We start from the raw sequence: 12,990 nt of genomic DNA, 5'->3' as shown, positions 1-12,990 counted from the left end.
TAAACGGTGAACGCAAAACTGTGAACGGAGAGCGAACGGTGAACGCACGCTGAACGAACGGTGAGCGAACGGAAAAATGGGAAAGTAGAACGTTTCAGGGACTGTACAATGGTTGCTGCATGTCTTTGTCGCCAAGGATGATACTCATTTATGATGCCCATTTTATCATTTTTAATCATTGAATCCACCTGTCCATGTGTGTATAAAAAGAGACACTGGTTGCTGTAAATTTCACATATTTCACTTAATATATTTTAGGGATAATGATAAGTATCATAACAGCTTTAACGAAGCGTTTAATTTTATTCTAGTTTACTGATTCTTAGCCATTCATTTTTAATGTCCTGTCTCCAAAAGCCCTTGTTTCCAAGCTTCCCACAATTAAACTATGTGAAGGAATGTGGTCACAGTAAGTGTTATCAATTCATTAAAGATTCAATTATGCAATTATGAGAGAAAGTCAAGCTTAATGTCATATCATTTCTGTGTTGTATGTCATCGATCTAATGAAATTATTTATTTAAAAAACCTGGTATGAATTAATTCTTTTAATTTTCTTTTTTGTTTCGGATATCATTTCCTTTCATCATTGGTAGACGAAGTGGTTCTATAAAATGTTGCTACCTTCATGAATAGCTAAACGCGATTTGTATGTTTTTATTACATTCCTTTCCTTTTTGTTCCAGACTTAATATATACATATCTCTGGTTTCATCACGTTTAATTTCTATTTTATATTATTTCTTAATAAAGATATCATTAAGATATGTCGAAACTTTTTGGTTTTGGTAGTCAAATAACTCCTGCATGCATACATCTCTATGATGATGATTTTTTTAAATTCATTTTTAATGTTTTGTCCCATTTAATCCTTAATTTTCATTTCTTAAAAAAACGCCACTGGCAATTTAAGTCACGGTTTTACCGGCACAAACATCAAACAAAATATCAATTGTATATAGTGCATGTTTTATACTAAACCAAAGCATTTCTTAAACTAGACAAAAGCATTTACTCAAATGAAACTCAATATGCAGTAATAAAGGGGGATTTTTCAATATTTCTTAGGTTTTTGAAAAATTTTGCTGAATATTTTTTATAATGCTCAATATTTTCATTTTGCTTCCCTAAACTTGTAAAATGGTCAGGTCTAGGCGATATGTTGACTTTAAATCGTGCTTTCAACACATGAATGGCAAAATGATGACTAAGTTATGTTCAACAAAAGATGCTCAGAATAATGTTCTGAACATTTTTCAACCGTTCAATATTTTCTTAACGTCCCTATTAAGGAGTTGAAGAGTTAGTCCATTTTGCAAACATCTTGGAAACGAAAAAGAATCTCCGAATAGACTGAGTAGTTTTTGAATAAAAAATGTTCAAAATCCCGAGAACTGCAAAGTAAAACCAAGAAAAATGGATTTGGTACTCAAGTTAGGGGTGACGAGGGATTTAATTAAAATCCTCTCTTGAATCAAAAATGTTGATTTTTCTAATTGATGGATTTTCTTTAATCTGTTAAAAAAAGGAGGACTTAAATTAATGCTTTATGTATTTAAGTGCATATATCTCTATAAAAACTCTAATAACCAACAAAAATGTTCAGGAAAATACAAAATCAAAAGTCCATAAAACAATACCAAATAGGAGTAGACAAAACACGGATCTCAAAACATCGGAGGTTGGATTAGGTGTTATGAATGAGACAGCATCCCCTGCCGATCGGTCACCTCCGCTATATGTTCCTTGTCACGGTTAGAAAATAACGAAAAATCCCTTGTTTCGATTCAGTGTATAAATATGGACTAATAATTAGTATGCAAAACGTAGGTATGCATAGTATTTTAGGAAAAATAATAATATTTGTATTTGATACAATAGGTCAGCATTAGACAAAGTATTCACAAGGAATATGTTTCACATTCAATTTAAAACTTAATCCTTCCAAGTATATGCAGGGATGCAAAAATCTACTTGGAATACTAAGTGACTCTTTGCCTTCGGCATGTTCGGTGAAACGCGATTTCCACATCTCCACTGTGTCGAACAACACAAGCACGCTGTAGTGAACTCAATTGTTTGTCAATATTTTACGTCCTTTTAGAAATTTCTGATACGTAGAGCATGCTTTTGTCAATTAGGAAAGGAAAGTAAATGCTCGCACATCTACCTAAGAATAGAATTGATAAAAACCAATAAACTGTATCATGCAAAAGTATTCCTATTTTGTTAAAATTGTTTTATTACTTTCATTGTGTCATTATTTTCTTCCTCTCTTTATTTATGTTTGATTACTTTTCCCCTATGCTGAGGTTTTCGTAGAAAATATCAGTTACACATTATGTAGCAATATATGGGAATCTGTATTCCGATTATGTTCGGGTTGGAGAATTTTGTTATTGGAATATTGTTTGCTGAGTTACCGATTCTAGGAGCCTTATTTACCTTTGCTTTTCCAGGGGTCCGTATATCTGCTGAGTTAAAGATTCTAGACCCTTATTCCACCTCTGGTGTTCCAGTGCGAGAAATAAAATTTGTAAACAAACGGAGTTCCTGCTTCGAGACGGATTTCCACGGTAAAAACAGTGAAACCTATCATAATTTTTAGCACTCTGTCTGGGAAATGTCCTTCTATTGTGCCTTTAACCTCAGCCCACCATTAGAGTGAGATGTCGCAATTGGATGATTTAATAAACGGATACATAACATTTCCACAGTAATAGGTTTTAGAGTTGCATCTCTGTTTTAGCTAAGATTTTAACTGGATCACAGTTATCCAATCAGATAAAGCAAAACACAAACACTAAAACCTCCTCCAAAGCTGTCAATCTAGAACATTTTATGCATTAATAAATTGTCCAATTCCTTGTCATTTTTTTATATACAGTATTAGGCCAATCTCTAAACGTGAAAAAAAACCAGAACAATCTGCTTACATAGAACGACATACTGATATGATTGACGTTGAAATTTAATATTTTGAGATATTTTACGCTCTTACATATTTTTTTCAATTAAAAAAGGGGGTGGTATCGATCCATAATGGAGGCGCCTGTGGTAATATCTGTTAAATAATCCTAGTAGCCATGATGTTTGTTTACATTAGGTAAGATCGAGCTATTCCTTGATGTAAATGCTTGTTATTTTATTTTTTTTAATTATTAGATATACAGTACACTCAATTATTTCTGAATAAATTTGATCTGATTGTTTCAAAGGTAGATAAGCAGGGGACCGATGGTACTCACAACATAGATATAGAAGGTCCGTCCTGCAGTAATTGGTTACGATTCGTTAATTCTCCCGCCAGATGTCAGCAGCAAAATGTTATTCCTATCACGTGTGAGGGCATCATCTTCGATATGACGTCACCTGACGCAGAGCCGGGTGAAGAGCTTCTAATCTGGAATGGGAATGGATATGGGAGGTTTCTAGGCGTAAACCGCATACATCCGGGCTATCAAACAATACATTTTATGGTTAATTGTGTACGCTCGTGTATTTAAACAATCTACTTATCACATTACTTGACCATATACAATATGGTTATTAAAACCTTTTTATGCCCCCATGAAGGAAGTTTCAGGGGGTTTATTTAGTTTTTGTCGTGTCCTTCCGTCTGTCTGAACGTCTCTCTCTCTCTCTCTCTTTCTCTCTGTGTGTGTGTGTGTGTGTGTGTGTGTGTGTGTGTGTCTCTGTCTTTTCGTCCACAAAAAACATTAACCTTGCCCATCTCTTTTGATTTAGTGGAGCTTTGACTTTCATATTTCACATGTGTATTCCGTGTGACAAGACTTTTCTTTGGGTACCACATAACTTGACCTTTTGACCTTAACCTAGGAGTTTGACCAAGTTTAACACATAAATTCTAAACTTTTACTTTGGCCATATCATTTGAATAGTGGATACCAGGCTTGTTCTAATTCACATATATATATATTTTGTTAAGAGACCTTTCATGGGATACCAATATCTTTGACCTTGTAGATTAAAAACTCAAACCTTGGCCATAACTTTTTAACGGTAAGGCCTAGGGCTTTTAATCTTCACCTAATTAATCCTTGTGACAAGACCTTTCATTTGACATTAAAAACCTTGACCCTCTGACCTTGACCTTGGAGTTTGACACATTTTTGCACAAAAAATCCAAACTTTTAATTTGGTCCTAATTTATAGATACTAGGAATTTAATATTTCAAATATCGATTCTTTGTGACAAGTGCTTTCTATTTAAACCATCAATTTTGACCATTTGACCTTAGACATTTCCGTATTTACAAGAAAACTTTAACTTTGGCGATAACTTTTGAATTGTAAGGTTTAGGTCTTTCAAACTTCACTTATGTAGTCATTGTGAAAAGACTTTTCATTGGATTTCAACACTTTTAACACTTTGACTTTGACCTTGGTTTTTGACCTACTTTTTACAAACAAATCGGAGTTTTTCCTACATTTAAAACACTTACCTTGGTTGTAACCTTTAAGCAGGTGGTGCAAGGGTTTTTTGTGTCATATTTGTATTTTATGGAAAGGCCTTACATTAAGTACCAACATATTTGATCTGCATTTGAGAAAGCTTTACCTTCGATATGTTGCCATACGGAGGCATCAGTGTTTCACAAACACATCTTGTTATTACATGATGTTGTTTCTTGAAAGGTTTTAAGGCGTAAACCCCATACATCTGGGTATATATGTAAACAATTTATTCATAACATGCTTTCATTTTTATCACATGCGTACAAAAACATTTTTGTCAAATTTCTCCAATATGCATTTGATTAAAAAAAATGATGCTCTTTCAGAAAAAAATATGTAGATTATATTTTAACTCCTTTGCCAAAAAAGTTATATAGATTTTTTTGTGCTTTCTACAAATATTGCTTTAAACGTAATAAAAAAAATGCACATTAAATCTGGAAAAAAATATTTCTGCAGTGCATTAAAATTGTTTATTTCTAGTTTCACCCATAAACATTATATTCCTTTGTTATTCAAATTGAAGTAAGTTTTGGCCTAGGTTTGCTTATTCTCTTTAGAAAATATTCTATTGTTGCATATACCACGATGCAAAAAAGAGAACACATTCCCTTCAAATGTCTATTGAATTTGGATTCGGTAGATCAAATTTCATATTTTTTTTAGAGCATGCAGGATGTAAAGCAACAACTCATACAATGTATTGTATCGGTGGTGTTTCAAATTTGAAGATGATATAATTTTTTTCTTGTCCTTTTCTGCAGAAGTTGATCTCAACTGTTCCTTTGCATTTCGTGCCAATGTTTTGACATTTGACGACAATGAAAGACTCATTTTTAATAATTGGACACCTGTAACGTATCAGAACTGGAATTCTAACGACGAGGGTGAGGCGGCAGTTGACCCAATCTTTGGCCTCCTTTTGACTTATCATAACGACGGTAGGTGGCGCTGCGTGACTGAGAGGAATATCGTAACAAAGATTGCAGCAAAAATAGGATTGTAATATAGTTGATGGATTTGCACTATTCGGTTTAGAGAGATAGAAGATACGAGCTCTGAAGATATAAATAAATCTACTTACTAGCGTATGAAAAGATGGATTTAGTTAAAAGGAATTGAAGATGCGGACCGATGGGAGTTTAACTTTTAATCTGGACGGTTCCCAGAGATAAATCATTTAGGGTGACAAAGATAACGACGGCGAGCTCTAAAGATAAAAGTAATTAAAGAAATATTAAAATATGCAGGACATGTACGGGAGTATAAATGTAGCTCAGTGAGACAATTCGGCAGTGGAATGCTGGATTTTGTCTCTTTCTGGTTGCATTTATACAGGTAAGATTATTTTGTAGACTTGCGCGCGTTTTGGTAAACATCATTAAATTTTCACATGGCTTATTTTATTTACAAGTTAAACTTTTTTTATATTATAAGTAGTTATATTTATAATATGGTTTAGAATCTTTCGTAAAATTATTTATTGTAATTATAAATATTAGAAATAGATTGTTTACTTTAATAAAGAGTGGAATGCTGGTTGGGTAACATCGCCACTCCCCATTAGCTGTTATCCGCTGGACATGCAGAAAGAGAATAAATAAATCCAAGGGAGACAAATGCAAACTTGGACATTAAGAGCCTAATGAACTTTGTCTGGTCAGGACCAGGGAATTGGAAAAAGGTTTTCCCTGGCCCTTAAAACCTCTCACATGCGGAAAAGCGAGAAATGATCCCTGGAGTTCATAATCAGATCCAGTCACCAGACAAATAATATAAAAGTCATAAACAAAACCCCAAGTCACAAACAAATCCACAAAATAAACAGAATTCCCCAAAAGAAAATTCGTATTTACGAAAGGAACTACACGTACTATACAGAAGAAGACGGACTAAAACTCCCCTTTATTTGTTAGGATTCTCTGTTTTATTTGGAGCCGGAAGAGCGTTCTGTTACGAAATGTTTCATTCTCTTTTAATTACAATAAACATTTGCAACCATTATCTTTTTTCTATATAATTTCTTTAAGCATGGTGTTAAAAGTTCTAAATCATTAAGTGGAGTCTTCTTAAGTTTACTTCGGATCGATTATTCGTCTCCTCGGAAGAGATCTATACTTATCCTTATGTTTTAAATAAACTATAAATAGCATATACACAAAGACATACCGTGCATTATATTGTTTCGTTATTTTCCCAAGAAAACTTACGCCGGTATCGCTTCAAACCATACGTACAGACATTTTATCACAAAGTGTTTTTTTTTTTTTTATTAATTTCTATCCGTAATGCAAAAAATAATGGACAAATATATTTTACTGTGACGTCGGTCCATCTGTCTGTTTGGGATTTTTTTTCTTCTGATTTATCTGTAAGTGGGGAAATCAATTAGCCCTGACTGCAGCCTTTAATTGGTTTGAGCGATGGATTTCATATTTCACAGGTGTATATATTATAAAAGGAGCTTTCCTTGGGTTCAAGTTTGTTTCTTTATTTTGACTTTCATATGAGAATTTAAGCCTTGGTCAAATGAGCTATGCCTTTAATATTTCACTTGTGTATTCCACGTGTAAAAACTTTTTCTAGGGTACGAGTATTTTTGACTTTGATCTTCATGTTTGACTCACTTTTAAAGAAGTTTTCAAAATTTTAATCTTAGCGTAGCTATTACACGGTTGAATCAAGAGATATCATACTCCTCACGCTCATATTTTAATAAGACCTTCTCTTGAGTACAAGAAGTAATGACCTTTAACCTTGAACTTAGGGATTTGACCTACTTTTCAAAAACGTTAACTTTGTACGTATTTACTGAATATTTTGTGCTAGAGGTTAACTATTTTACCGGTTCATTTCTTGTGGTGAGATCTTCTCTTGAATACCAATATTTTCTTTTTATTCTTCATCCTTTTGTTTGGACATAAGACTTTGACCTTCTTTTGAAAAACTTTGGTTATAACTTTTGAATGGTTGATTTCGTAAATTTTATATTTCACCCGGGTATTCTTTCTGAATTTTTTTCGGGCATCATTAATATTGACTCCTTGACCTTGTCCAGTTTGACCTACTTTTGAAAATCTCTAATTTGGTCTTCAGTTTGGAACAATTGCTGCTTTTATGGTTTTTTATTTTTGAAGGTAGACTCACTGTGAGAAACGTTTCTTTTGGTACCAAAACTACCTACTTTCCGACCTGCAAACAACAACATTAATCAAAAGCCTCTTTGTTTCACAAACTTATCTTGAATTTTCATCATTATCTCCTAAAACTTTTCCCATTGATTAAATAACAAATTTCAAGTTGCAGTCTATTAATTTTTTGATATATATAAACCATAGTCTACATATTGCAAAATAGAGAAGACTTGTCACACATATTGAATCATTTAAAAAAATTTCATCATTATCTCCTAAAACTTTTCCCATTGATCTAAAGTTCCCGTGGCAGGTCTTGAAAGAAAAAAGTTGATATTTTCCAGCTTCATTGGAAACAGAGAATCCGTTATAAATCCGTTGTACCACTTCAAAAAGCGTTGTACCATTTTTGAGAGTGATGGACACATAAAGGGAGGATGAGTTTACTTTTGTTAACAGATGGATTATGTCATTTCCTGTATTAAGATATATTTGAAATCATCTGAAAAGTTCATGACAATACAAATAATTCAATTACAAAAATGAATCTACCGTAATAAAAAATCAAAATATTCCCTTTGGCTGTGGACAATGCTGCTAAAGAATAAGATAGGACGAGTAATGTCGCATGGCCCCCAAATTTCTCAGAAAATATATTACTTGTATATAAAAAGACACCCCAGTCTTTTGAAAGATGGAAACACCTACTTTTTATAAAACATATTAGATTTCTTCTCATTCGTCCATAAAATGAATTTTAGAGGACTTTGTTTCTGCACGATCACGAAAAATTGTAAGAATATGCAGTCTTTTCAGCATTCTTACGCTCTAAAGACTATGAGCGACTAAGAGTACCACTAAGATATTTTGTTTTTTGAGAGCAATACATAAGTACTTGCTTTGTATAAAAAATCTTCGTGGTACTCTTAGTCGCTCATGTTTAAATATTAAAAAAATTAATAAAAAATCGTGTAAATTTTATAAAACTCGATTGATAATGATCAACCCGCTTTTTCCGGATTAACAATGTGACGGGTATGTTAAGTTAAGTACAAGCTGCTCCTTGTCAAACGGTAGTTATTTGTAATTTTTTCGCAAGAAACATAATGTACACAAGTTTTTCAAACCATCAATCGTCTCGGATAAGGAAAAAGTTGTTTAGAATTAATAAACTCACCGGTGATATTTCAAGTCAAAATAGCTCAGTCGTGCGACACTGCTGACAGGACATGCCATAAAAAATTCGACTGGATTTCCACTTTCCTGATAGGATCAGTCATGTTTTGGTGAAAAATCAAATGAATATTTTCCTGCATGCAATGATACTAAACGAAATTATCCACGATACTATTTTCACTTGAGGTATTTCACGAAATTACGATGAGTACGAAGCGTCTGCTGTACGACGCCATTTTTGTTTTGAGTGGGAGCGGATCAAATCCACCACACGCACCTGCTTTGAAGAAATCTGCAATAGGTTATTTTTATCGATTTGTTTCTGCTCATTTCGCTTCAAAATAATAAGGACAACTTTTTAAACTTAACATAACAAGGTGGATTTGTATTTTTCATTTTGTTACTATTAAAAAAAATATTTATTAATGGGAATATGAGATTAAAAAAAAAAGCACAGGTTCTGGATGACGAGAGTACAAAGACATCCTAGAATCATCCTTGCAGAAACAATGTACCTGTTCTCACTTAACAACTTGCTCTAACTGTTTTTTTTTCTCTAAAAGATCACACAAAATAAATGTTATGAAAAATGATGTTCTATTGAGGATGGCCGGGGGTGCAAGCTATACTTTCCTTCCAAGATCCTTTTTGCAACTCAAAGTCATTTTATAACTACAGAATTGGAAACTGAAACCCCGGGGCTGAAGGGTCTAAAGCCTCTTGTAAAACCTTGAATCATAATTTGACAGTGAAAAAAGGTGAATCTGTCGTACGTTACAAATATTTCAAAAACTTGTAGATTGACAGGCCCCAATCATTTTTCCTCATTAAATACCAATTTCATAAGTATCTCAATAATCAGTCGTCTTATAGTTAGGAAATATTATAAAATGATCATTGATTTAAATTCTTACTGAAAATCAATGATTTTGATTCACCGATATGACTTTCTGTATCCTCTTTTTTTTCATTCATACATGTAAATATCTATTTATAGTACAATGGAAAACCCATTTTTGTTTTGGTATTGTTATTCTGTAACATAAGGATACAATATACACGTGTACTTTGAGTGAAATAAAATCATCACTCTAAAATCTTTTTGATCAAACTGTGGTAGATCTAGTTTTTTTTCTAGTTAAATTATGAACTAATAAAGTGAGGATGTCACTATATAATGTTTAAAGTATCCTACAGGAAATGAAATCAGACAATGAGATTCAAGTTAAAGTTTAAAAATTATTTTTTGTAAACTATTGACGAAATTATTACAATGCTGATCTAGGGTTACAAAAGCTAAAGTACTGTAGCTCTCTGCTTGGGTAAATTCGGACAGATAAATTGCCCCCCCCCCTCCTTTAATTTTCATACCGGTGTATGAAAATGCAAATATTTGCCGCATACATACACGTACACTGTACAATGTAAGACTCTTTTAAAAAGTATATACGAGTATGTTTATAAGTTTTTCAACTGTTAAGAGAAATGTAGTGAAGTAAACGGAAAGAAATTTGTTGCAATATGCCACGTATAAATTAATCTACATGTATAGGGGAGTCTGCGACAGAAAATGCATTGCGTATTTTACAGGGAGTCTGCGACAGAAAATGCATTGTGTATTTTACAGTTTGTTATTTTTTTTTTGTTATTTTTTTTACTTGTTACCAGGTAGATCCCATATCAGCTTATTTGTTTCTTACCGGTGACACTGGAGGGAGCTGTAGATTTTGTCTGTGTCTGTCCGTCTGTCTGTCTAGCTGTACTCTTTCAGTTCACATGTGCCACTTGTTTTTCTTCACTTTTTTCTAAACATTTGCAAATATTGAGCTGCGTAATTTTTTGTATGCGGGTTTTTCTTGCTGAATTATAAATAAAGTTTGCATTTTTTCCGCTTAAATGATCTTTGACGGAATTTGGGGACTTTCTTGTTTTTCACTAGATTAAACCTTGGGTTTCAGGGACCTGTATTGCTGGGGCAATGATAATACCCCGATGTGTGTTGAATATTATTACTAAGTAACTACCTAACTATTACTTGTCTAGGAACTTAGTAGGAAGATCATATAACTTTCTAGAATTTAGGTTGCATACACGTTAAAATGCCTTTTAAACCCTTGCTTAAAATTAGTTGCCCCTTTGTAAACACACTATCATTTTCACCGTATGTTTGACACTTTTCATTCATCTAAAATCTTTTATACAACAGTTTTAAATCATAGGCGAAAAGAACCATGTCCCTTTTCTTTTTTCAGCTACATGCATGTGTGAGCCCCTAAAATGCCCCTATCTACTGAGATAATTACGGTAGCTCGTATAGGACATGGTATGAGATTTTTTTCAATTTGTGGCCACGAAATAAAATTCGTGGGGTTACCAGTTACATGTATTTTTTCTGATTATTCTGTAATGCACATACGGTTTTGAATGCAGCTACTGGTATAGCATCAAGGGTACAAGTTTGTAATTCATCTTTGCAAACATAAAGATTCTACCATCTCTGACAGATTTGGTTTCTAGCTAGTTTTGATATATTATATTCTCCCTCACTTCGTTCATCCAAATATGAATTTATCAAGAACTAAATAATCAACATACACATGTGTCGTAAACAGGATGCTGCTCGTTAGCTCTTTATTTTCAATATTATACAAATAAGATAATCAAGATAATCCCAATTCTAAATCACCTACAGAAGATTTAATTTGTATATCGTCTATTTTTTACACAAAATGTTCTTAATACACTGTGTACCTTACTACCTAACAACTTGATATTCAAAGAACCGAGCGAGCTTAGATAAACGCCCAACCCTGCGAACTACTATTTGTACCAACAAATTACGTTGACCTAATTTCGAACACGCGACAACTACGACCGAACATAAGTATAACTTGTATGTTCACATTCAATTTATACATTTTTATATCCATATCAAAATAAGTTTCTTTTGTAAAATAAAGTCTTCAATTTGTAGTCACAGATGCCAAAAGAAAAACTGCATTTTATGTGGCAATAGTCTAGTCTCATACAATACATGTATGGATCAAACCTGTTAGAGTGACTTTATGCAAAATACAATCATTGCAGAAAAGGAAGTGCTGTTTTTTTAATTTATATAAAAATGAGAGGTCATTGCTGCTGTATATTGAAACAGAAAAATACTTAGTACATGAAGAGATATCTTATCATAGTTTAATAAATAAATAGAACTACAAATGTTGTTTTTTTCTGCCGACTTCCCCAAGTCCATTAATCGAAATGAACATATGCAAGTAGATAATTGTATGAATTTTCGCAAAACGTACTAGTATTTGGCAAGAGAATAATATATATAACGTTTTAATTTTTGTAAAACTTGAATAAACCTGTAAACCAAGTTGCCATTAATATTCGATCAAATTTCAAAGAAGTGTAACATGTAGGCAGGAATCGAGAATTATCGTGCATAGTTCTTTATTTTTTATATTTTATTTGGTTACTAGGGATTTATATGGTTACTAAGGGTTTATTGGGTGACTGAAAGTTTAATTTTTACTCTATTAATTATATTTTATGTATATAGACAGTGTACATAAAATACACAAAAATATGTGACTGTCACATTATTATTTGTTATTCTGATGTTCACCGTGGTTGCATACAAACTGTTAAGAAATCTTCCTACACTTTTATACATTTTTTTTTGTATGACTGTAACGCTGTTGCTAAGGATTTCTTTTATGCCTGTAGGATAAAATTTTGAATTCTAAAGATACATAGATCTTAATCCTTAAGATACAAATATTGAACCTTACAATTTCATATCATAGTACACAAACATCCTTTTTTCTCAATATTTTTTTTTTTTTTCCAATCTTTATTTTCAATTACAACTGAACTTGGGATAATATATCCTCAGATACTCCCGATTAATCCTCACCTATGGTGCCAGGGGCCCATTGGATTGGATAAATTATATCTTATATGTAGATATGAATATGTAATATAAATAAATATATATAAATATATAGACATAGAAATTATACATATATGTTATGAATCGGAAAGATGAACTACCTTATAAATATAAAAATATGCAAATATTTGTTTTTACAACTAATAATAATAATAAATAGATGAATAATTGAATAATAACAATTAAGTCTCGCTGCCATGGGGAACATCTTCCACCTCACTGAGTTCATAATAATTACCCCCACAT

At 32.6% G+C, this 12,990-nt stretch overlaps 1 protein-coding gene across 1 annotated transcript; it reads left to right on the top strand.

The window, feature by feature from the left end:
* Positions 1–2,374: 2,374 nt before the first annotated feature.
* LOC134236097 (uncharacterized) lies at positions 2,375–3,437 on the top strand (the record flags this gene model as incomplete). The annotated part of the gene is made up of 2 exons (XM_062718282.1): positions 2,375–2,576; positions 3,166–3,437. Coding segments are annotated over exons 1-2 (474 nt in total), but the record flags the coding sequence as incomplete, so codon positions are not given.
* Between the last annotated feature and the right edge of the window lie 9,553 nt (positions 3,438–12,990).

The sequence above is a fragment of the Saccostrea cucullata genome, unplaced genomic scaffold (genome assembly GCF_032062105.1).
Source record: "Saccostrea cucullata isolate Sc308-1 unplaced genomic scaffold, CSIRO_AGI_Scuc_v1 ctg14243, whole genome shotgun sequence".
Taxonomy (NCBI): domain Eukaryota; kingdom Metazoa; phylum Mollusca; class Bivalvia; order Ostreida; family Ostreidae; genus Saccostrea; species Saccostrea cuccullata.
This window is presented reverse-complemented; position numbering and strand designations above follow the sequence as displayed.